Source organism: Dipodomys spectabilis, unplaced genomic scaffold (genome assembly GCF_019054845.1).
Source record: "Dipodomys spectabilis isolate Male_0828 unplaced genomic scaffold, ASM1905484v1 ptg000156l, whole genome shotgun sequence".
NCBI lineage: Eukaryota > Metazoa > Chordata > Mammalia > Rodentia > Heteromyidae > Dipodomys > Dipodomys spectabilis.
The window spans coordinates 4235598-4261946 of record NW_024870833.1 but is presented as its reverse complement, the minus strand read 5'-3'; the positions used below and the strand labels follow the sequence as shown (position 1 = coordinate 4261946).

General features: G+C 35.6%; 1 protein-coding gene across 1 annotated transcript; it reads left to right on the top strand.

Moving 5' to 3' along the window:
• Nucleotides 1–24878: 24878 nt before the first annotated feature.
• Nucleotides 24879–25922, top strand: LOC122118609 (melanoma-associated antigen B10-like). The gene has a single exon (XM_042692446.1). It carries the CDS (start codon nt 24879–24881, stop codon nt 25920–25922), a length of 1044 nt encoding a protein of 347 aa, XP_042548380.1.
• Nucleotides 25923–26349: the final 427 nt, after the last annotated feature.

Genomic DNA, 26349 nt, shown 5'->3' with positions numbered 1-26349 from the left:
CAATAAGACTTCCCCATAATTAAAGCTCACTACTGATTCTATGTAAGGAAACAAGCTGCATATTGTGATGGACACTAACCTACATGTAGGTGGTATGCCAGCACACACATATGCCAAAGTCTAATTGCCAAACCAACAAGTTCTATGCTCTAGGAAATGAATTTTATTCTCTGAGAATAAAAATATCTAATATATTTCTACTTGGTTTGATTAATATTTTCTTATATCTCTTACAGATTGCCTCATTTTCAGCTTATTTTCCTTCTCAAGCCATAATACCCTTACTACTAACCCTGCCTTTCAAAAAATCATTTTGTCCAGAAGAATTTTTCTGAACTTAAATCTGAGGGAAAAATTGACTACATCCAGCTGCTCTGTTTATGAGATGGAGATTTGGGGGATCAAATATCCCAGGTGTTCTCAATAAAATTCTTTAAAATAATTATCTTGATGGCTGACCTATAGTTCAGTCTGACTCTGATAGTTTTTGACTCTGCTTAGTTTTCTCCAAGGTTTCCTTGGGAAATTTTGGTTAAATCTAGTGTTAGCTACACTTTAGCACTGTTAAATAATGATCAGCTTTCTATCTATTAACATTCTTACTTACAAATATGTAGTGCTCTTAATTGATATTTTATTTATCTTTTGTTTACATACATGTATACACGCCAATATTTTATCTAATACTTTAAAGTATTTGGGGAAATGAGTTATAGTCACAAAGTTCAGCTTCTCAAATGAAATCTAAAATTTAATACTTCTTTCTCAGAGTCTTGACTTTAATCATTATCTTTTCAAGGTACAAATTAACATTTTTAATAGAATCCTTCTAAAATACCCTTGCCAGAATGTGAAAAATAGAATAATTCCACTCACCAAGAGAAATTAAAGTATTTAAAGTATCAACCTTTCTCAACCAAAAATTCTCTATTTTCTCAAGGCCATAGGTCTCATAGTACACTTAAATACAATTTTTATGAAGTTTACACTCATTTTTATGAATATTGCAAAAATTATTACATTTTGTTTTTGTTCAGAATGATATTTTCCATGCATTGATGGCTCATGTCTGCAATAAAAACTACTTGGAAGACTGAGAATGAGAGGAATGAGGTTTGAATTCAGCCCAGGCAGTAAAGTTCAAGAGACTCATTCTCAACCTTTATCTAGCCACAGTGCACCTGTCATCTCAAGATACATGGGAGACCGAGATTGAGCAGATCCCAGTGCCAGGCCAGCCTGGTCAGAAAAATCCGTGAGATACTGTATCTGAAAGGAAAGCTGGACCACATGCCACCTGCCTGCCATAAGAAGAAGCATAAAAATAGGCAGATCAAGGCTTAGATGCACATTGGCCAGCAAGAGAGACTATCCTAAAATACAGGGCTGAAAAAATATCTCAGTGATATGGTACCATCCTCGCAAGCATGAAGCCCTCAGTTCAAATACATATGATCATCAATAAAAAAGAATGATTCTTTATATTTAGTGGTTAATTTTGATGGTATGTAGAAGTTTTGTTCTCAATAGTAAAGTGCATCATAAGTTGTGGGTTTTAAGATAATTTTCTGAGTTTTATGCAAACAAATTATTTACAAGCAATGATAATTTTTTTTGTCTTTCATGGGGCTTGAACTCAGGGCCTGGGTTATGTCCTTAAGCTTTTCTTGCTCAAGGTTAGCACACTTTGAACCATAGCTCCACTTCTGGCAATGTTAATTTTTTATTACTTCCATATTACCACATCTCATTTCATTTTCCCATAGGATTTTATATTTCAAAACTAACAGAGAAATACAAAGAGACACTGTAGCAATTATTATCAGCTTAATTTCAGAATTAATTGATTCATTATTTTGCAAAATGAATTGCACTTATATTCTTTATAATGTTATGGTAGGGGAAAAACACAGGAGGAGGCAGCAACGCTTGATAGGAAATGCACTCATTACCTTGTTCATGTAACTGTAATCCCTCTGTACAGTATTTTCAGAACAAAAACTTACTAAATTTTTTTAAAATCTCATAAAACCAAAAAGAAAATATCTCTAAATATTTGACTTATTAATTTGAAATCATATTAATAATTCACTTTATCAAATGCTTTTGCAATACACTGCTTCATTGTTGAGTGTATGATTAATATTTATTAATTTTACATATTAATGGGATTCAATATAGTATCTCAATATATGCGTATGTACTGATCAAATTCCTTTATCTGGCCTTCCCCACTTCCTAATGTCTAGTAGTCCAAATTCTACATTAAGGTAAACATAATTAAACTTCCAAGCCTGGTGCTCATGGTGGCTCAAGTCTACAAATCTTTATACTCAGGAGGCTGAGATATAAGAACTGTGGTTAGGAGCTAGCCCAGGAAAAGAAAATACAAGAGACTATTTCACCAATTAACCAGCAGGAGGAAAAAGCTGGACTGAAGGTATGGGTGAAGGGTAAAGTGCTGGCTATGAGTGGAAAAACAAAGCAGATTGGGAACATGAGGCTTAAGCACAATTTATTTTAAGTCTCCACAGGAGACAGAATTTGTGGTACTTTCTTTATGTATCTGTTATTATTCACTTGACATGGCATGTTAAGTGAATGATTAATAATGAAACAATGTTTCACTGTTTCTTTATACTTGAAAACTACTCCTTTGTATCTCTATGTGTGGGGGGGACACATAGATGCAAATAATATACATATACATATATATGTAACACGCACACACATAATAAAGGCCTTAAAGACCTTTGAGTAGTCAAATACTTTTAGGAATATATAACTATTCTGGGTTCAAACCTAATTAAAACACTCAAAAAATTATTACAACATACTTTAAAGTCTCTGAACCCATAGTAGGAGTTACTTTATTCCAGAAAGTTCACTTTTACATGAAGTGTCAATTCTAAGTGTATGTGGATGTACAATATTGTGTATGTTAATAAATTCATTGTTTAGAGTTACAATTGCCAAGAAAATTGAGAAATTGAGAGGCATGTAATTTTTATAATGCATAGAAATAAATATATTTCATATATATTTGAGAGTTATTTTAGAGATCATAAAATTGTCAAGAAAATTAAGTAATTGCTTCATTTCCCTAATGCATTGTTCTTTCCTGGATGATTTTTAATATATATTATATAATATCTACTTCTTTCACTTCGTTTTCCATTAAGTTATTGCTGGGCAACTTTTATTTAAAATCTTTTATAATTCTACTCATTGATGTTGCTTATATTAATTTAAAAATCCTAGAAGTAATGTCTCTGACTCTTGAGAAGTAGAAGGTAGTGAAAAGGGAGGAACTGACCTTGGAATCTTTTCTCACACATATCCTTAGCTAGGATAAGAAGACACACACATTTCTCAAAGCCATTCTGCTGTCAACCAGTCCTTTTATAGTCTTAATTCTGAGGACTCAAAGTCATTTCTGTTGTCAGATCACTCACCACATAAGATCACTCTCCATAAGATCATGACAGTCATATTATAAATGTTTAATATAAATTGTTAAATCATGTGATATTATTTATCACAAATATTTTACACAACATGTAACAAATATTCAGATAATAAACATATCATTCATTTCTTGGGGTGTCCAGTACATCAATATCTTTTGTTGCTTCCAACTAAAGGGAAAGTACAATGGCTGGACACAGTGTTTCATGCTTCTCATTCCTAGGGACAGTGCAAAACATAAGTAGGAGGATTGCAGCCCAGGACACCCAAGGCATTAACTGAGGCCATACCTTGAAAATAACAAGTAGAAAAAGTAGCTGCAGATATGGCTCAAGTGGTAGAACACCTGTCTAGTAGCTTGAGACCGTAAATTCAATCTTACTGCTGCTCCCCTAAAAAATCCACGCCAAAACAAAAAATGTCAATAATATATCTTTTAGGTAGCCTAAAGAATAAACAGAATTTAATGGATATTACTGACAAAGTGATATTTTTGCATGGGTGCCAATATCTGAGTTTTCATTCATGGTTGATGATCTACTACTTGAGCCAAGCCTCCAGTTTGGCATTTTTCTGATTAATTAGAAATATTCTCTAATATCTGTTTATGTAGGATGGCTCTGAAAATTTTTCATACAAGCATTGCTATTAAACCTCTATTTGCAGAAGAATTATTCAACATAGAAAACTTGTGTGTCTATTACAAAATGATGACTAAGAAACTCCCACAAAGTTTACTGAGTTGGTGAACTGCATGAGCCAGAATCTCCATAGCAATAAACACAAGTCAAATATTTGGACAAGAAAAAGGCAACAAGATGATGAGAAACTGAAAATCTAGGATGCTGATGAAGACAGAAATTTAGAGGTAAAAGCAGTATTTGGTGCCATGGATTGAAAGTTGCTGAAAGGCCAAACAATGCTTATAATAATTTCAAAGTCTAAATGATATAAATATGAATTTCAGATCATGTCAAATTGAGAAAAATCTTGTAATCTACACCTCATTTAGAGTAGTTTCTGCAAGCTTGTATACTAGGGATAAATGTAAGTTAGGAAGAAAGCAGCACTAGCATGGACTAAAGCCCAGTTTCAAGTCATTTGTCCATAACAAAATAAATCACACATTATTATTTCTGGTAAGAAAAAATTAGAACACATAGTTGGTAGTGGGGGGAATAACGTATCTCTAGACATTGTCAACATAAGTATGTGAATTAAGCACGAGACTGTTCAGAAAGCAATAAAATGTATAAACAAGTATTCAAAATGATTAGCACAGAATCACAAATGACCCTGTTAATGAGGAAAGAAGAAAACAAACAGATCTGAAATCTGAAATTAATACAGGCATAATATTTGGCATAGAGACTATAAATCAGATATGTTACTCATGACCCAAGAGGTAGGAGATGAACTGAAAATTATCATAAAGAATTAGAGAAGTGTAGGACTGGTAAGGTGGTTCAGTGGTAGAGTGCTTGCCTTACACGCATGAGGCCGTGGGTTCTATTCCTCAGCACCACGTAATCAGAAAAAGCCAAAAGTGGTGCTGTAGCTCAAATGGTAGAGCACTAGCCTTGAGCTGAAGAGCTGAGGGACAGTCCCAGGCCCAGAGTTCAGGACCCACAACCAACAAAAAATAAATAAATAATAAAGAATCAAAGAAGTGTAACAAGTAATGACATAAGTTTTAAAAGAAATAGAAATTTTTTAACTGTATATCACAAATACCAAAATTAAGAACACAGAATGCAAATTTTACAGCAGATTTAACACAAATACAAAATCTGTGATTTGGAAAATAGGTGAGAAGAAACTGCCCAAAATAAAATAATGAAGAGAAAAAAAAATAAATTTTGATAGCTAAGAGAAAAAGAAAATGGAAAGTTCTGAAATACATTTAATTGGAATTTAGATAGTGAGAATGAGAAAAATGTGGCAAAACTACAAACTTTCCAAAATTAATAAAACACATAAATACAGATATTTAACAATCCCAACAAGTTCCAAGAACTGTGGGGGAGAAGATAATACCTTAAAAACACATAATTACAGCTACTCAAGAGTTTGAGGTCTAAAGGATACATTCTGAAGCCAGACTAGACAGGAATGTCTATGCGACTCATATCCAATTAACCACAAAAAGGCCAAAAGTAGAGCTGGTAAAAGTGGAGTGATTTGAACTCCAAGACATGGACATAAGAGGTTTTCTTTGTTGTTGTTAATGTACTATGTGATTGTTTCTTTTGTGTTTTTTCCCCACTATGGTTTATCCCTTGCTGTCACTGTATTTTATTTTGGTACCCTGAGTATGTATATATGTTTATCTGAGTTAGGGAAGGGAAGGGGACAACAGAATGGTGAGACAAAGGACAAAGAGGGAACCAATGCAACAGCAATACTCAAAAGATAATATATTGGAAATTATCTGTACAGCTGGGGGGAAGAGGGTGGAGAGTGGGAAAGTAGGAGACAAATGAGGGCGGGGGGTAACAAGTTCAACAAGAAATGTACTCACTACCTTACTTATGTAACCCCGCTGTACATCACTTTGACAATAACATTTTTAAAAGAGGGGGTGATAACCTTGAGGAAAAATGCTCTAGGACATCACATAGAACTTGTGCATGCACACACATACACACACACTCACACACACACATACACATACACTAAGAACATCATATTTAAACGATCAACAGTAAAAGGTGGAAGGGATTTGAAGCTTCAACAACTGAAATCCAAAACAGCTAGAATTATAATTTCAATGTATTATTTTCTATGAAGACACTACATCTCATTCCACAAAAAATAAACCTTCAACTAGGGACAAAATAATGGCATACCCTGATAATCATGACAATTACTAATCATCTCACAACATAATAAATAGTAAAGGATGTTTTATGGATATAAAAATGAACCTACATAGGAAATATGCAGTATAAATATGCAGCCAAGCACCACGGGTTCATGCCTGTAATACTAGCTAGTCAGATGCCTGAGGTCCAGAAAATCACAATTTGTAGCAAGCCAAGGCAGAAAAGTCAACAAAGCTCCACCTGCAAAATAACCAGATAACCAGCAAAAAAGCTAACCTGGAGGTGTGGTTCAAATGATAGTGTACCAGCCAAGCAAACCAGCAAGCCTAACAAGTGCAAGATCAAATCCCAATGGCAGGACAAAAAAAAACACTGTGAATATGGTAAAAGTGCACATCAATATCAAGTATGTGAAACAAAATCATCGCAGCTACTTGTTTTCAAAATACAAAAAAATTAAAATTCTCTAAAATAATATTGCATAAGTCAAGAAAAGAAGTAATTGTAGTTAAAATAGTATGATTTTCTAACACTTTTCTAGAAGAAAAGTAAAGTATCCAAACAACATTAGATACTGTAACTCATATAAATGTTATAATTTCTACAAAAACATGACTGGAGAATTAAAAACTACAAACTTAAAATTAATAGAGAGGAATGCCAGGCATCAAAGTGTCACACCTGTAATCCTATCTTATTAGAAGGCTCAGATCCAAATATCCTGGTTTGAAGCCAATCCTGGCATGAAAGTCTGTAAGACTCTTATGTCAATTAACCACCAAAAAGTCACTGGTGGAACAGTAGCTCATGTGGTAGAGTACTGGCCTCAAGCTAAAAAGTTCAGAGCCAGTGCCCAGGCTCTGAGTTAAAGTCAAGAGAGCAGCACAAGAAGTATTATAGAGGAAAAAAAGAATAATAAAAACAACACAAAGCAATATTAAAAGAAGGGAAATGAGCTCACAAAATAAAAGGGTAAAATAAGATTGAAATAAGTGGGCTGGGGATGTGGCTTAGTGGTAGAGAGCTTGCCTAGTTTGCATGAAGCCCTGGGTTCAACTCCTCAGTACCACATACACAGAAAACGCTGAAAATGGTGCTGTGGCTCAAGTGATAGAGGGCTAGCCTTGAGCAAAAGAATCTCAGGGACGGTGACCAGACCCTGAGTTCAAGCCCCAAGTCTGGAAAACAAAAACAAAAACAACAAAAAAAATGAAGCAAGTATTCATATAATCAGATATAGAGCTTATTAGACAATTGGAATGAACATGCAACTCAGACATGATTTTTTAAATTAAGATATATACTGTTTGCAAGACAATAGGAAACAAAACATATGATAATCAAAGAAAAATTAATAAAGTTAAAATCCAAAAGAGTGTAAAGTACCAAAATTTATTTCTCAAAAAGACTAATTAAATGACTAAACTGAAATGAAAACAGAAATAAGGTAGGACTCTTGATACACATACATGCATCATAGAAAGTACTATAACAAGTATTACAGAAAACTGAAAAAACTAAAAAAATTCCAAGAAAAGCATATCTTAAGAAAATTGACATGTAAAAAAGTCTAAAGTACAAAAATCTAAGTAATGAACCCACACTCATAATTGAAATTCCTTGAAATCAAACTCTGGAATCAGTTGGCTTCATTAGATACGAAAAAGCAAAATCTGTATTACTCAAAAAACACTTCTAAAAAAGAAAGAAAGAAAATATATCCTCATATATTTTCACTAACAGCATAATTGTAAAACCAAAACCTGACAAGAACATTATAAAGATCTAATAATACAACTAATTCCCTTCACAATCATGGATGCAACAATCCTAAATAAACTGTCTGCAAATTAAATCCACTGGTAAATAAAAAGTCAAAATAAAGTGTGCTAAAAAGATAATATATTACAACAAAGTATGTTAAATAAATTTAGAGAAATGTGTTTTTAAATAAAGGATAAATCGAGGATGTATTACAGAATCAAAAGATATCATTAACATTAAAAATAGCATTAAAATAGCAGACATTTTATTTCATAAACAGGAACAGAAGGATAACAACATATACCCAAGCAGAAAATGTATTTGACAGAATTTACTGCGTACCATTTTATGCTATTAATTTAAAACACAAATGAAGCTTTCCAATTTGAATAAAGGGTTCCTGAATTCCAGGAGCAAAAATCAAAGATAATGATGTAATATTGAAAGTATTCCTCTTGAAACAAGAAATAAGAACATATGCTTGTTAATAACACTGTCCTCACTTTCTTTTAGTATTTCAAAGTCTAACTCAGTGCAGTGAGATGTAAACACACAGACACACAGACATACACACACACACACACACACACACACACACACACACACACACTTGCATGGAATTTTTAAAGAATCTATAAAATAAAGTTAATAAACAAAATTTTCAAATTTTGAGAAATAGTTACAGACATATTGACTTTAATCTCTGTTTGCTGGTTATGTTTTACTTGTTTACCTTCCCTATAGGGCTGGGGATCAAACCCAGGGCCTCCCAAATGCTAGGAAAGCATTTACTACTGAACTATACTGTGCTGTTAAGTTGTTTATTCAATTTTTGAATTTTGTTTTTCAACTACTGTTAGAATTTAAGGGCCTGGTGCTGGCTTAGTTTGCTTGCTCATGGCTGGTGCTCTACTACTTGAGCCATGCTTCTAGTCTAACTCTTTGCTTATTAACTAAAACTGCCTCTCAGACTTTTCTGTCTGGGATTGCTTCAAACCACAATAATCTGGGGCACACATTCCTGAATAACTAGAATTACAGGAATGAGATACCAGCATCAAGCTTAATGTTTTTATGACTTGTTCTTATTTTTCCCTTCATGTATATTATACTTGAATAAGTTTGTAAGTATACATACTCATGACAAAGAAAAGTAACAGCAACAACCACAAACTTTTACTATGTGAATTTTTAAAATCCTAGGCAAATGCAACTGTCAGACCACCTGTTTATGATTTCACTTGGGAAATTTCATATACATTTACAATTGTAAAGAACAGTGGAAGAATATTAAAGAATATGGGGAAGTTCTGTATAATGTAATTTCAAATACAGAAACTATACAAAAATATAGACAATAGACTTCACTACAAAAATTAAAATCTGTACATAAAGTAAACGAACAGAGTAGAAATACAAACAAGAAAGTACAACTAATATTACTGATAATTTAAAATACTGAAAGTAAACTGTAGAGATATCTATATAGCCAATATCTTAATGGGAAATTATAGATTTCGGGGGCTAATTCCTTATTTTTAAGTAAAAAATTACATGCTATTTATGTAATATAATATTTTATAGATTCTTTAAAAATTACATGCAAGTAGTGCTTGTGTGTTTTCATCTCACTGCATGTAACAAATATTTTAAAGTATTAGTTGTATATATACTTATAAATTTAAAGATTTCAATTCCTTCTTCAAATATATTGTTTTTTTTGTTTGTTTGTTTTGGAGTAGTAACCTAGGCTTGAACTCAGAACTTTTTAGATTTTCTTGCTCATGATTGCCACACCTTCAGTCTGGCATTTTGCTGGTTAATTAGAAATGGAGTCCCATAGGCTTTTCTGACTGGACTGGCTTCAAAACTTGGTGCTCTAGAACTCAGCCTCCTGAGAAGCTAGGATACAAGCATGAGCCACTAGCATCTAGCTGTATTCTTATCTCTTTTTGTTTTTGTTTTTGGCTGGTCCTGGGGCTTGAACTCTAGGCTTGGGCACTGTTCCTGAGCTTCTTTTGCTTAAGGTAAGCACTCTACCACTGGAGTCACAGCATCACTTCCAGCTTTTGGGAGTAGTTTATTGGAGAGAAGAGTCTCACAGAGTTTCCCGCCTGGGCTGGTTTCGAACCATGTTTCTCAGATCTAAGTCTCCTGAGTAGCTAAGATTACAGGCGTGAGCCATTGTGGCCCAACTGTATTCTTATTTCTTAATACCAGATTACATTTATTTCACTAATTAGCACTGTAATTTCTTTGGGTGTGAATATATTTATATATTTATTATTTTGCCTTCGCAAATTTTGTTTGTACTCTTGAAATCTTTCACATATACATATGTTGTATATACATTTTGCTAAAATATCACACACACACACACACACACACACATATATATGTATATATATATATTACACTACTCATAGTAAAAAAGGAGTATTTTTTTCATAAAACATTTTAAATTTATAAAAATCATTTAATGCAATAACATACTAGTAAAAAGTAATAATATGTGCATCTGGAATTTTTGTGGTACTGAGGTGTGAACTGAAGACCTCACACTTGCTTAACAGGTACTCTGCCACTTGAGCCATGTCTTCACTCTTTCCTGCTTTCATTTTTCAAGTAAGGTCCTGATTTTCATATAGGCTGGTCTGGACCAAATGCCCCTATATACACTTCCCTCATAACTGGGTGAAGGCAACCACACCATCTTTTATTGGTTGAGATGATAGTTTCATGAACTTTTTGCCCTGCTGGGCTCAAACTTCTATTCTCCCAATACAGGTATGATACACTGTGCTCAACTGAAAATTACTTTTTGATAGATTTTATGTAATTTATGAAACAAATACAACTATAAAATAGTTTAGTGTTATTTAAACATTATAATCATGTGGGGATAATAACAACTCAGAGCCTCTTCTAATCTTCTGAGCTTTAATCCATTCTTACTGTCATTGGCCAAAGCATTAATACTTCTGTGTCCTCTCTATTAACTTTATTATTCAAATATTAAGTCTTGGACTCTATCTGTGTCTACATTAACTTAATGACTTTTGTTTCTTAGAATATTTTTCAAATGGCTTTCCTTATACTTATTTATTAATTATAATTACATTTTCTGAACCAATACCAGGCATACATCCACACCAGTATTTGAATACTTTTGACTGTATTCCTTGAGACATAATCACTTATACACTAATTGTATTTACATTTGTAAACAAGGAAATCATTACCAATTTGCAATTCTTTAATTTGTACTTTTAAATCTCTAGGAGAAAAGACACAAATTAATATATTTTTTGAAACTGGTATGAGTGTATAAACAACATAAGTCATGAGTTTAAACTAACTAGTTTTAAATCAGATAAACCATAGAGAATAAGGATTCTAATAGTAAGTATATGTCTGCAACATTTCCTTCCAGGAATATCTCTGCTATGGTTTCTTTTATAGTTATTAATGTCACCATGAAACTCAATTGACATTTGGAAATTATAAATGACACAGCCATATGTCAGTGAAAAACTTTTTGTCAGAATATCGACTAAAGCACACAAATGTGAATGACTAGATTCTAACTTGGCTTCTCTTTTTCCGTTTTGGTTTCTGCTCAGGACTTTAAGTTAGCCATTTAGTTTGTTTTTCAGTTGACTCTATGTCTAAATATGGAAACAGATCAACAAGGAAAATTAATGTGAAAGTTAAATATTAGAAATTCTTAACTTAGTAAACATTCATGTATAAAGCCTATATAATTAATGAGTTATTCCCTGAAATATTATGTAAGTGCTAAATAAGCTTAAGGACTCAAGATCTGCTGGTGGCATTTCGAATTCATACTTCCTAAAAGAATACTACTCAACCACATTGAGTGTATGCTTACTATATGCAAGATATGGCAGTAAAAATTGTGAAGAACATAAATGCACAGTATAATTCTTACAAACTAGTGATGCAAATAGCTATGTTGATTTTGTCCCTACATGAAGTACCACTTCTAATTAATACTTACTTCTAAAGTAAATGGCATAGTACCTTCAACATATTCACTCTTTTAGAATACGCTGAAAGTTAGAAATAAGAACCAGCTGCCCTATTACATTCATACCACCCAATTAATGCATTATTTAAATAATCTTTAATTAGCAAAAGAATCTTATGTATATCCACATTTCATCAAATATCTTGTCATTTTAAGAATTTTAATTCTTAATGAATTGTTAACTTGTTCCCAGCCCACAAGCTGTTAAGAAATGTAAGTACTTAGAGGATAAAAGGACAGATTAACTATTAATGTAATGTGTCTTCAATAGTTGACACCCTACTTAGCATGACCATTATGTACTACAGCCTACAAAATTATTCTTCATGCTCCCACAGCAGAGCTAGAGCACCATATGGCCATGCTTGTTTTTCATCAAATAATTTTTACATAAACAGCTGGTGAACTGTTTTTATTGTAACAGTGCACATATTTTTTGAGACAGTTGGAAAGGATTGATGCAAATCTATTCACTGCCTGTTTTTATATCAATGTTAAAGAGAAATTTGAATTCATATGTTTAACATGTAAATTTTTGTATTCTTTTCATCAGAGTTCATAAGATTTTTAGTGCAGTAGTGATCACCATACTCATAAATTTGTACTAAGAAATAATATTAAATCACAAGTAATTTTCAAAATAACCTGGGATATTCAGTGTTTTTTAATTTTATACTCTCAAGAATTTTAGAAGCAGAGCTGATATGTTTTGGACTATTTTACAGGCAGTTTTAATATGACTATATTTGGTTTTGAAACATAGCTTCAACACATTCTGATAAGTGACATAATAACCAGAAAATTTTTAGCAGTTTTGTGTGAATATGTGATTTGAGTAGATCTAAAGAATATTTGCTTCAAAAGCACACCCCATCCTCCTCAACAAGAAATTTCATATATTAAAGCCACTTCTGTGTGGAAAATACAAGTAAGACTTTTTTTTTCAAATTCTGAAGTAATCATAATCACTTTTAAGTTTCTTCTGTAAGATTAAAACTACACATACAATGTTAAATGATAAATCTTTAAATGTAATTTTGTATTTAGTGCTTCAAAATTATTCTTATAACTGGAAGATATTCCCATTAGAACAGTGGTAAAAACATATGTATTATAAAGCCTCATTAATCATTTTTCATAGGATCTTAGATATCAAAACATGTTCAATTAGGGAACAGAACAAAAACTTATACCACTGCAAAACTTGGAGTCTTGTTTTGTCACTATGTGTTCATGAAAAAAATAAAATAAAAAATTCAATTAAAAAATGAAAAAAGAAAACCTTAGGACCTTAGGGTCAGAACCATTAAGAACATTTACTTGTCACATACTAATGGTGTGTTATTAAATGGAAAATACTTCCTAACCTTAGAGCTTTCATTATATACAACTATCTGTCCTTTTTATACCTTCAATTAACTCTGTTTAGGTGTGCAAAGGAATAATTTCACAGAAAAATGTCACACACAAAATGAAAGCAAAACAGTCCTCACTCAATTTTGCCTAAATATTAAATTCCTATTGAAGAAACTTGATCTTGAATAGGCTTTATAAGTATAATAATAAAGGAATTGGGGGTTTGGCACCACATATATTTGAAACTGTAGGTGTGGCTCAAGTTTTAGAGAACACACTATGAGTGAAAAAAGCCAAGCAAGAGCAGTAGAGCCCAGTACTAGTTTAGGAAAAGAAACGAGAGAAAAGATAGGCCTGGTAATATGCACATGTCATTCCAGCTACTGTGGGGAACATAAATAGGAGGAATGTAGTCCAGGCAAACCCAAGAAAAAGACCCTATTTCAAAATTAACCAGAGAAAATCGACTGGAACATGGAAGAAATGCATGTTTATAGCAAGCAGAAAGCCCTGAGAACAAAATATTGGTATTGCCAAACCAAGGGGGGAAGGAATAATGGGAAATTTATCAATTAAACATATAGTACGATATCTGGCCAGTGGCTCATGCCTGCAATCCTAACTACTCAAGAGGCTGAGATCTGGAGGATTATAGTTCAAAGCCAGCCTCAGTAGAATACTACATCTCCAAAATAACTAACAAAACAAAAGATTGTAAGAATGCCTTAAGTGGCAAAGCATAAGCCAAGCAAACAAGTCAAGTAAAGTCAAGGATCAGAGTTCAAACCCTAGCACTAGAAAAAAGAGAAAGTTAAAGAAAAGCAGTGTCACAAACTTGAAAGACTACTCACAAGGTTAAGATCTGGGGATCACTATTCAAAGCCAGCCTAGGCAGTAAAGTTTGTGAAAGTCGTGCATCCAAATAACAATCCAAAAAGCAGAAAGTGGAGCTATGGCCCATGTGGTAGAGCACCAGCCTTGAGCATAAAAGCTAAGGGACAGAACCCAGTTCCTGAATTCAAGCTCCAGGATGCACCCCCCTCAAGAAATACCTCAAACCACTTTGTTCATGTGTATTTGAATTGATATCCTAGTGTATATTTTCTTGCACGTAGTTAATATTAATATGGATGTTAAGAAAATGGATTGAGAGGATGGGGAATGGCTCAAGTGTAGAGTGCCTGCCAAGCAAGTGCAGGCTCTAAGTTCATATCCAAGTAATACAAAAGTAGGGGGGAGGTGTTCTCCCCAATTGAATCCACTCGTTAGTCACCAAAAGTTGCAGATTAAAGCAGGAGAACATTATACGAAAAAAACCTTGACTATAAATAAAACATGTAACAGTTGAAGGATAATTTTTATGGGCCACTAGCAATTTCTGTATGTCTTGCAAGTGAGATATTATTTGCCTTCGTTGCATATTGTCTTTTCAAAAAATTGCATTTAAACCTTGAGAGATGATATAAAATCTTTAGAGTAGCAGGAAGGCTAAAGGGTCCTGTCCTATAATGCTATCAACCATGTGTGCTTGTATCACCTGTAACTTTTCACATCACCTTATTGGAACAGGGGCTTGGAAACCAGGGTAAGAAAATGCTAATACTACTGTTATGAGGAATAAAGCCATTTGTCCCTTACCCAAGAGCTTTGTGTCTTCTGCTGTTATTTATAAAACTGTAACCAGTTACCTGGTAAGCTTGCAAGAAGGGTAAAATATCAGGATTCCAGTTGTTGCTAGCAACCACACATTTCTTTTTTTCCTATTAAGAAACAAAACATATAAACAATCTTTAAAAGGTACGAAACAGGTAACATTCAATTTATTCATCTTTACTGTTTTTATTTTATAATAGAATTTGACATCATTAGTTTCCTGGTGTTACTATCTCACATCTGTAATGCTAGCTACCCAAGAGGCTATGATCTGAGGACTGTGGTTCTAAATCATCCCAGTTAGGAAAGCCTGTGAAACTTCAATTAACTATCAAAAAAGCCAGAACTGGAGCTGTAGCTCAAGTGGTAGAGTGCACCCCCTAAGCAAAAAAAATCTCAGGGACAGTGTCCAGGCCCTGAGTTCAAGCTCCAGGACAAACATAAAATAAAAGCATGAAACAGATAACATTCAGTTTACTCTATTTTATTTTACAATAAAATTTAGCATCACTAGTTTACTTGACACTGGTAACTCATGCCTGTAATCCTAGCTACTCAGGAAAGTTGAGATCTGAGAATCATGGTGCGAGGCTAGGCAAGATAGTCCAAGACACACTTACCTTCTTCAATTAACCAATGAAAAGCCAGAAGTGAAGCTATGGCTCAAACGACAGAGTGCCAGTCTTGAGCAAAAAATGCTTAGAGACAGTGCTTAGGCTCTGAATTCAAAGCCCTAGTACAGGACAGACACACACACACACACACAAAGACACACACACATACACATATACACACACACACACACTAATAAGTATAAAATAATTAGTATAAAAATTAGTATAATCAGTTTGAAGTTGAATTAACTATCTAGCATAAAATAAGCAAACATGAGATGTACTATAGTGAGGAATACAGTTTTGATATAATTACTAACGAAAGTGATATAATCATTTTGCTTCTTGTATTATTATGTTTTAGCAAAACATCAACTCAGGTTAAGTAATGTCAAAGGTTAATGCTATATTGTTGAAATTTTATGTTCAATTGTATTTATATAAATGTTAGAAATGCTAGAATATTATCTACCTATATATATAATTCATAATATATTGTTATATGTATTTCCATCTGCTATATAAATTTAAAATTAGAGCAATATATTAATATTTAAGCCACAAATATGATTTTTTGTGTGTGTATACTTAACAAGAAAATGAGCAATTGTTCCATGAGCAATTAGGAAGAAAACAAATTCAAGTAATGATAATTTGCATTCATTATCTCATGGAACTGTAAAATAGCTGCATGGAACTTTCTCACAGAATTATATTTAAAATTACAGGTGAAAAAGGCATTTAACCAATGAATATTAGTATGAATTTCTATTTGAGGCCTATCTCTTTATCATGATATTTTTCTTTTCAATTTAACTTATTTATTTATTTATTTAGGTACTTTCTCAGCTTGCTTGGTCAGCTAGCAATCTATAACTTGAACTATACCTTGTCATTTTTTTTTGCCAATACTGAGATTTAAACTCAGAGTTCTTGTACTTTCTCAGCTGGCTTGCTCATAGCTGGTGGCTGGTGCTCTAGAATTTGAACAACATCTGTAGTTGACATTTTGGTGTTTAGTTGAAGACAGAATCTGGTGGACTTTTCTGACTGTGCAGATTTCAAACCTTGATCCTCTGATCTCAGCCACTTGAGTAGCTAGGTGTGAGGCAGTAGGATTACATGCTCTTAAACATATACTCTTGCAGGGGAGAGAGAACTTGCAGTTTTACATTGCTGAGTGATCCTATGTGTATTGTCACTCTGTTCTTCATGATTAAATGTTAACTGTGTTCAAATATTTTATTTTCCAACCTATGTAACCAAAACAAAATGAAGTATAAACTTCTAAGGCATGAAATAACTAAACATTAAACTCAAGGTAATACAGTTTAAGAAATAATGACAGTAAATGCAGAAATTACTAATTTGAAGGTAGTGACATTACCTAACCAAATTCCATTCTTTGAAAAAGTTTATAACTCGTAATTTTTTTGTTTTTTTTGTCTGTCTTGGGGCCTGAACTCTGGGCCTGGGTGCTGTCCCTCAGCTCCTTAGCTCAAGACTTTGAGCCACAGTGCCACTTCTGGCTTTTTCTGCTTATGTGGTGCTGAGGAATTGAATCCAGGGCCTCATGCATGCAAGGCAAGCACTCTACCATTGAGCCACCATCCCAGCCCAATATAACTTGTAATTTTATAAGTAACATCAATACAAAATAAATACAAAATAAATGGTATCAATATTATAATATCATACTATATTAAGTAATATATTAAATGTAGGTATAGGAAAACTGTAAAAACAAGTATGTTTATTGAAGCATTATTTACCATAGCTAAGCTATGGAACCAACCCAGAGACTCCTCAGTAGATGAATGCATCAAAACAATGAGGTATATATACACATATATATATATACACAATGGAATTCTATGCCTCTATCAGAAAGAATGACATTGCCCCATTTGTTAGGAAATGGAAAGACTTGGAAAAAATTATATTAAGTGAAGTAAGCCAGGCCCAAAGAAATATAGGTCCCATGATTTCTCTTATTTGCAATTATTAGTATATGTCTGAGACAAGCAGAAACGGTCAGATAAGTTGATGTTAGGTGAAATGAACCCCAAGATAAGGACTCAAATGTTTTTTTTCTTTCTTGCGATTGTTTCTAACATAGTTATAAGATGATTTCTTTGTTGCTTTGTATGTCGCTCCCCCACGGTATAACCCCTGTTTTCACTGTATTTGATGTTGGTATACTTTGTGGAGGGGAAGGGAAAAAACAAATTGTTTAAATAGGGATACAGGTGGCCCACTACAACAATAAGATGTACAAGTCCTTATGCTGAAAAATGAGCTTCACAACTTGTGGAGGGGGGGACAGAATAGGTGGGGGGCGAATGGAAGGGATGGCAAGGGAAAACAAAGGAGGAGGCAACAATACTTGATAAGAAATGTACTAATTACCTTGCCAGTGTAATTGTAACCCCTCTGTATGGTATTTTCACAATAGAAAAAATAATGAATACCATCACCAAATTGTGGACAAGGAACTATTTTTACACAAAATTACAGTAAAAGTCAGGAACCAATGGCTCACACCTCTAATCCTAGCTACTTAGAAGCTATGATCTGAGGATCAGAGTTCAAAGCCAGCCAAGGCAGGAAGGTCTGTAAGACTCTCATCAGTAATTAACCACCAAAAAAAGCCAGAAGTGGAGCTGTGCTCAAGTGATAAAGTGCTAGCCTTGAGCAAAAGAATTCAGGGATGATGCCCAGGCCCTAGGTCCATACCCCAGGACAAGCAAATAAACATAATCCCCCCCACACACACAGGATCTAATAAGTTCAGAAGAAAATGTAGAAATTTCAATTTATGCAGCCCTTAATTAAATAATGAATAAACGTGTTGATTTTCAGACTGTCAATATTATAACATAAAGAAACAGACATCATGTGCCCCACAGGATGGAAGGTACTTTTTCATGCTAGAAATTCAAAAGGGGTAAGAAAAAAGAATTAAAGCTTAATTTGATAAACTTCTGCCACTGTAAATAAATAAAAGGGAGAAGGACATTATTTAGAAAAAGGAAAATTCTTATGAATCAGCACAGAATAATAGCTCTCTTTATGCTTTGGATTTTTAACAAAATAATATAAGGAAAAAGAGATAACATGTGTGTAGAGAAAGGACCTATAAATTAATAGACCTAAAAAGCAATGACCAGTTGGGTGCCTGCGGATTACACTTGTAATATTATCTACTCAGGAGGCTAAGATCTGGTGACTGGGGTTCAAAGCCAGCCCAAGAAGGTAAGTCCATAACAACCTTACATCCAAGGACAGACGTGGCACTGTGGCTCAAGTGGTAGGGAGCTTCAGGACAGGCCCTGAGTTCTAATTCCAGGACTGGCATAAATTTTTTTTAATAAAAGCAATGATCCAGGTTCAAGGTAAACAAAATGTATATAAACCAGTGAAGTAAATATGGAAAACACCTGGACTTTTCAACTTACAAAGTTAATTTATTATTTATTTATTTATTTTTAGTGAGGGACCCGGGGCTTAAACTCAGGGACTAGGCACTGTCCCTGAGGGGTTTTGTTGTTGTTGATGTTTCTCAAATTTAGTGCTCTACCACTTGAGCCACAGATGCACATCTGGCTTTTTGGGTTGTAAATATATAGAAGAGTCTCACCAACTTTCCTGCTCAGGCTAGCTTCGAACCCTGTGTTCATCAGATGTCAGCCTCTTCAACAGGTATGAGCATTTTTAAGGCAGGGCAAATACATTTTGGAAATGCATACCAAAATGTTTAAAATGAAATTTCATTATATTAGTAGTAAAGATGATGGGAAATTTGAAAACAGATGGGACTAGATTAGCCATGCATTGGTGATTGCTGATTCTGAGTGCTTGATATAAACTCTCTACTATTTAATGTTTGAAAATTTCTATAATGTAAAGAATATATAAACCCATTAAATATAAATTTCCCTCCCCCAAATGTCTAAAAACAAAATAAAGCCAGGTGCTGGTGGCTCATGTGTGTAATCACAGTTACACAAGAGTCTGAGAGCTGGAGGATCAAAGTTTGAAGCCAGAGCAAGCAAGAAAGTCCTTGAGACTCCATTTTCAATAAAGCCATAAAATGTCAGGTTGAAGTTGTGGCTCAAGTGCTATGCCAAATAAATCAAGTGAAAGCTCTAATCCCTGAGTTTAAACCACACAACACACAATACACAAATAAATGCCAGGCACAGTGATTCATGCCTGTTAAACCCAGGTACTTAGGGAAAATAAACAGGAAGATCCTAAATTTGTACCCATCACAGACAAAATTAGCTAGACCTTATTTTAAGACAAAACAAAATAAAAAATAACAACAAATAAAACAGAATTGTTGGGATGGAGTAGAGTGTTTGTTCAAGCTTCAGATGCTAGGATCAATTTCCAGTACTCAAAAAGCCAATAAATAATACGAATGACTCAACTGATCTCAAATGAAATTGAAAATTATTATGAACAATATAATGTTCAATTGCAGTCAAAATGTCAGTCACACTCAAATATTATAGTATCAGACAACTGGGGAAAGAGGGTCTGTTTTACCAAATTAAAAAACAAAACACAACCACTGCTACCTTATGCAAATGCATCAAATGCACACAAAGCAAGAGACAATTTTATACTCATTTTCCCAGTGCAACTCTCTTTCTTAAGATAACTACCTGACATCACTGTGGCAAAGAACATTTGAGCCAATATCGTCTGCATAGAGGCCAAGATCATCAGTAAATTTGGTTCATTAGTAAAGGTTCCATACTGAAATGAATAAAAAAATGCAAATGTTCAAGGAATATAAAGATGTATTAACACTAAAGACAAAAATGTTCTTAAATGTTAGCACATAAACCGCATAGAAAAATAAACTGGTGTAAATATGATCAATTTAGATAACCTGAGAAAAACATCACAGATTTTTTCAAATAATGCATAAATGACTTTTTGTCCTAGACCGTGACTCAATCAGGGTACGTTATGCTCTCACTTATTGGCTGGCGCTGTCCCACCTGAGCCATGTGTTCCAATCCCCACATAAAAAACTTCTGGGGGAAAAAAAAACGGTGTATAGATCCAAAATCAGGTTCTTTTTGCCAAAAGCAAGAATATTAGCCAGGTGCCTGTGGCTCACTCCTATAATCCTATCTATTCAGAAAGCTGAGATCTGGAGGATTGTGGTTCAAGCTAGCCCAGTAGGAAGGTCCCTGAGATTCTTATCACCAATAAATTATTCCGAGAAAACCAGAAGTGGCTCTACTGGTAGAGGGTTAGCCTTAAGCACAAAGAGGCTCAGGATAGTGCTCAGGGCTTGAATTCAAGCTTCAGGACAAGCAAATGAATGAATGAATGAATGAATGAATGAATGAATGAATGAATTTTAAAAAGCTCGGGGACAGTGCCCAGGCCCTGAGTTCAAGCCCAAGCCCCAGCACTGCCACAGACACACACAAAAAGCACATATTTGTTAGCACAACTGTGGAGCAAAATGTAAGTCTATTTTAACATACAGGAAAGGCAATGCTGGATAAAGACAAAATTTATTCATATCTGTATGCATATTCTCTACAATATGTAGAGATTTTTTTAAATTATATTTTTTATTTACTTTTTTGGTCGGCCGTGGGGCCTGGGCACTGTCCCTCAGCTCTTCAGCTCAAGGCCAGTGCTCTACCACTTGAGTCACAGCGCCACTTCTGGCTTTTTCTTTTTCTTTTTTTGTCGTTTGTGGGGCCTGAGCTCTGGGCCTGGGCGCTGTCCCTCAGCTCTTCAGCTCAAGGCGAGCGCTCTACCACTTGAGCCACTTCCGGCTTTTTCAGCTCACGTGGTGCTGAGGAATCGAGCCCAGGGCCTCATGCATGCAGGGCAAACACTCTACCACTGAGCCACCTTCCAGTCCCCCAAATGTAGATCTTTTAGAATGAAAAGTACTCAAAAGTCTAGACTGATGGAGGTGCCAGAATGCTATATTCATTAAAAGTTCGAACCCGGTCCTGTGAGGCATACTGTACCTTATCCTTCTTACCTCATACTTGGAAAGCAAACTCACTAAAAAAAAAAAAAAAGGCGGGGAAAAACATTTAAAACAATTCAAGTTGCAAAACTGATATGAAATTACAAGGTGTTTTTGGTTTGGGTTTGGGTTTTCCTTACACACCCTTTAATTCACCAAGCATGAGCCGCCGAAACGTCCTGGTTCTACCTCACTTATAGCCCCGCCCACTTCAGAACTGAAAGGGCGGGGAAATCCCCTCCCTCCCCCCCACCCCCACGCTGAATTACACAGCCCTATTGGCAGTCCTGAGATCCATCAAGCAAGGAGAACCGGATGTGTTGATACCAACTTCCGCTTCCCATATTCCGATTCTCGCGAGAAAGATAAACGGCTTGCATTTTGGCTGCTGCATTCCTGGAGTCCTGCTCTCCTGAGTTCCTGCACTCCCTGGCTCCTGGGCTTCTGGCCTCCAGAGAGGCCTTCAGGTCCTCCTAGGAGGTAAGGACATTGGTTTTTGGTTCAAGGGAAACCTTAACCTTTCAAAGACATGGTCCAACCCTCTTCTACCTCAGACCGCTGCCGCCATCTTGTTCAGAACGGTCCGGTCTGGAATTCCGTTATTTGCTGCCTTTCGAATTCTACTTCTGGGGACTCAAAAGTCTGACATGAGACTTCATTCAGGGTTTTGGCATCAATCTAAAAGTGAGAGGAATCCTGGTGCCTTCTAGAGCTAGAAGTGAGCTCTTTTCTGAGTGCCGTAGAAATACCCCTCCCCCACACAGACTTGAAACAGCAAAACGCACCCACCACAGTGGTTCTAGGAAAGTCCATAGCCCACTTATTCCTCTAGAAACTCTAAGCAAGTGAGAGAAAATCAGTTTCTGCCTCAGATCAATAGCAAAAAATGTTCAGGGGCTCACCTACAAATCAGTGAATTACCTCTATGTGAGCTTTGTGAAAAACTCCCAGAAGAGTGGGGGATTTATAGATGCCAGGGCCAGGAAGCCACTAACACTGCTGTTAGGTGACCACTTAATTAACTTTATACTGGGAATAGCATTCATAAGAAATTGGTCTAGCCAGATTGGTGACTCACATCTGTAATCTCAGCTGCTCAGGAGGCAGAGATCAGAAGGACTGTAGAGTACCCCAAGCCAGACAAAAAGAACAAGATTGTATCTCAACCAATGAGATAAGATACAATCTATACACTATAGCCTGTTAACTATATGGGAGGAGTAAATAATATTGGTACAAGCCCACCCTGGCATAAATTGGAGAAAATAACTAAATGAATTTGAAAAATAAGTAAAAGAGCTGGTTGCATGACCTAACTGGTAGAGCACCGACTTAGGAAAAAAAAAACTTGGCCTAAGGTTCTCTGTGCCAGTCAGCAGAAAAAGTAATCTTCTGAATCACTGAGAGGGTTTTTTCTTCCAGGACAAGTGGAGCTGTACAAATACCAGATGTCAAGAGGACTAACATATTAAGGTATTCCCCATTTTATCTTTAGTCATGTCAAGGTGACTGTCATGGTGTGACAGGATAGTGCCAGGTCATTGGAGGGAAGCAACTCAGGCTGGAAGTCCAAGGAAGGACTAAAAGGACAGACTCTGTCTCTGCCTGTGTGAATAGTCATTAGAAATAATGGGAAGATTTGGTCTTCTGAAATGTACCCCATCATCCACAGATACCATATATACTTTAGGATATGAGCTGAATGAAGGCCTTGGAATAAGACAGGGTTTTAAAGAGCCAAACAAATGCTGCCTTTCCACATAGGAATTTTTGGGGAGGATATGTTAGTCCGAGGCCTCCTTAATTTTTTTTTGGTCAGTCATAGGGCTTGAACTTTTGGCCTTGGCACTGTCCCTGAGTTCTTCAGCTCAAAGCAAGCACTCTACCACTTGAGCCACAGTGCCCCTTCTCCTTTTCTGGTGGTTAATTGGAGATGAGTGTCATGGACTTTGCTGCCTTGGCTAGCTTTGAACCATGACTCTCAGATATCAGAATTCTGAGTATCTAGGATTACTGGAGTGAGCCACAAGCACCCAGCTGTCTTCTCAATTTGTTTCTCAATATTCTCAGTAATGTTAATTCTACTTTGAAGAACTAGGATTCAGGTAAATGAAAAATTCTTCTTATAGGGAAGAAGCAAATCTGGGCACCAGTCGCTTATACTTGTAATCCTTGCTACACAAAAAACTAAGATCTATGGATCAAGGTTCAAAGCCAGCCCAGGCAGGAAAATCCCATCTTACCTCCACTAAGCTACTAAAAAAGCCAAAAGTGATACAATGCTGTCTTTGCTCATGGAAGCTTAAAGCTCAGAGACAGAATCTTGGCTCTGAGTTCAAGCCCCAAGACCAACACACACACACACATAAAATAACAAGGTCTGGGAATGTGGCTCAGCGGTAGAGTGCTTGCCTAGCATACATCAAGCCCCAGTTTCAGTTCTACAGTACCACATAAAACAAAAAGCTGGAAGTGGTACTGTGGCTCAACTGGTAGAGTGCTCGTCTTCAGCCAAAGAAGCTCAGGGACAGTGCCCAGGCCCTGAGTTCAAGCCCCAGGACTGGCAAAAAAATAACAAAGATGAGGATTCTTAGTGAAGATTCATAACTGTAACTATTCCCAGGATAGAGAGCCTCATAGCTATTCCATTGCTACCACCTTAGATCATCCCCAGGCAGATATAAACAAGGGAGATCCCTCCTTAGCTCCTTTCCCAGGAAGCCAGGGAGAGGAGAACATGGGAATGTGGGAGTCATTATCAATGCACTTAACCAGAGAAATACCTATTTGCCTCAAGTTAAGATGATAGTCATGAATATGTATTGGTAAAAAAAAAAATACCCTGCCCCAGAACAGAGGAGGCTCTTCAATATCTGGACTTTGTCAGCCCCAGGAAGACAGATGGGACTGGAAACCTGAAACCAACACTGTAGTTGTTTGCAAAAGCCCCTCAGGGGAAAGGCTCTTCAGAGAAGGATTTCTTATGCAGTATCATCAAGGAAACCTATAGAGACAGCCTAAGATAAAATTGATGGAATCAAATCACACCATCTCACCTTTTTTCTTCAAGGTTACTAAATCATCTATCTTCTCTCCTACACTCCTGTCTTCTGTCTCTGACCAGTATCATCATGCCTCGGGGTCAGAAGAGTAAGCTCCGTGCTCGTGAGAGACGCCGCCAGGTCCGAGGAGGAGAAGAACCAAAGAATGTGAAAAATTCTCAAGCTACTGTAGGAAAAGAAGAACATCCCTCTTCCTCAAGTTCTGATATCCAAAATGCCCCTCACAGTTCATCTGCTGATGAAGCAATCAGCAGTCAACCAGAGCTGGGGGGAGCTGAATCTCTCATGGCTGCTGCTATTTCCGTTGTTACACAGCCAAGATCTACTGAAGGCGCCAGCAACCAAGTTGAGGAAAAGCCAACTACTTCACTGGCTACCACTGAGCCACGTGTGGAGGACCTAATAGACCAGAAGATTGCTATGCTTGTGCATTATCTGCTGTACAAATATCAAATGAAAGAGCCCATTACAAAGGCAGATATGTTAAAAAATATAATCCAGTCTTGTAAGAATCACTTCCCTGAGATCCTGAAGAAAGCTTCAGAGCATGTGGAATTGATCTTTGGACTTGATGTGAAAGAACTGGATCCAATCAAGAACATCTATGTTCTAGTCAATAAGCTGGAAATGGGTCCTGATGCAAAATGCAGTGATAGCAGAGGTGTGCCTAAGACTGGCCTGCTGATGACTGTCCTGAGTGTGATCTTTACAAAGGGCAACTGTGCCACTGAGGAACAAGTCTGGGAAGTGCTAAATATGATGGGGATACAAGAAAATAGGAATCACTTCATTTTTGGGGATCCTAAGAAGGTCATTACCAAAGATTTAGTGAGAGACAGGTACCTGAAGTATGAAAGGATACCTGACAGTAATCCACCACGCTTTCAGTTTATGTGGGGCCCAAGAGCCTATGCTGAAACCACCAAAATGAAAGTCCTGGAGTTTTTGTCCAAGATCCATAATACTAGTCCTAATTCCTTCCCAGATTTGTATGAGGAGGCAATGAAAGATGAGGCAGAAAGAGCCCAAGCTCGACTTGCAGCTCGGGCCCGAACTGCTGCCATGGCCAGTGCACGTTCCAAGGTCATGCCCAGCAACTCATGTCCCAAGTAAAACCTAGTAAAAGTATTTCCCTATGCTTTTGAAGAGGATAGCTAGGGTTCTCCGTATGAGAGGGTGGATTAACATAATGCATAATACTTGTTCCTCCTCAATGTAATAACTTGAATATTGGTTTAATTGTTCTTTTTAATAGGTGTATGTAGCTTTAGAATCCAAGTTTATGAGATATATAAGTAAGGTATTCACTGATGTTTATTAGATGTAAAAATGAGAGTTTTTTTATATCTGTTGAATTGAGAAATTTCCCATGTTATTTAGTGATACTGGTCTGTATAACAGCATGAAATTGTGAAAGAACTTAGAAAAATAGTTAAGATGAAAAAATAGAGAAAAAATTAAATGTGTTACTTTTAGCATGTTTTATGAAATTTAAAATGTTTACCAGGTATAAGTTATAATGTATTAAGAAATTATATAA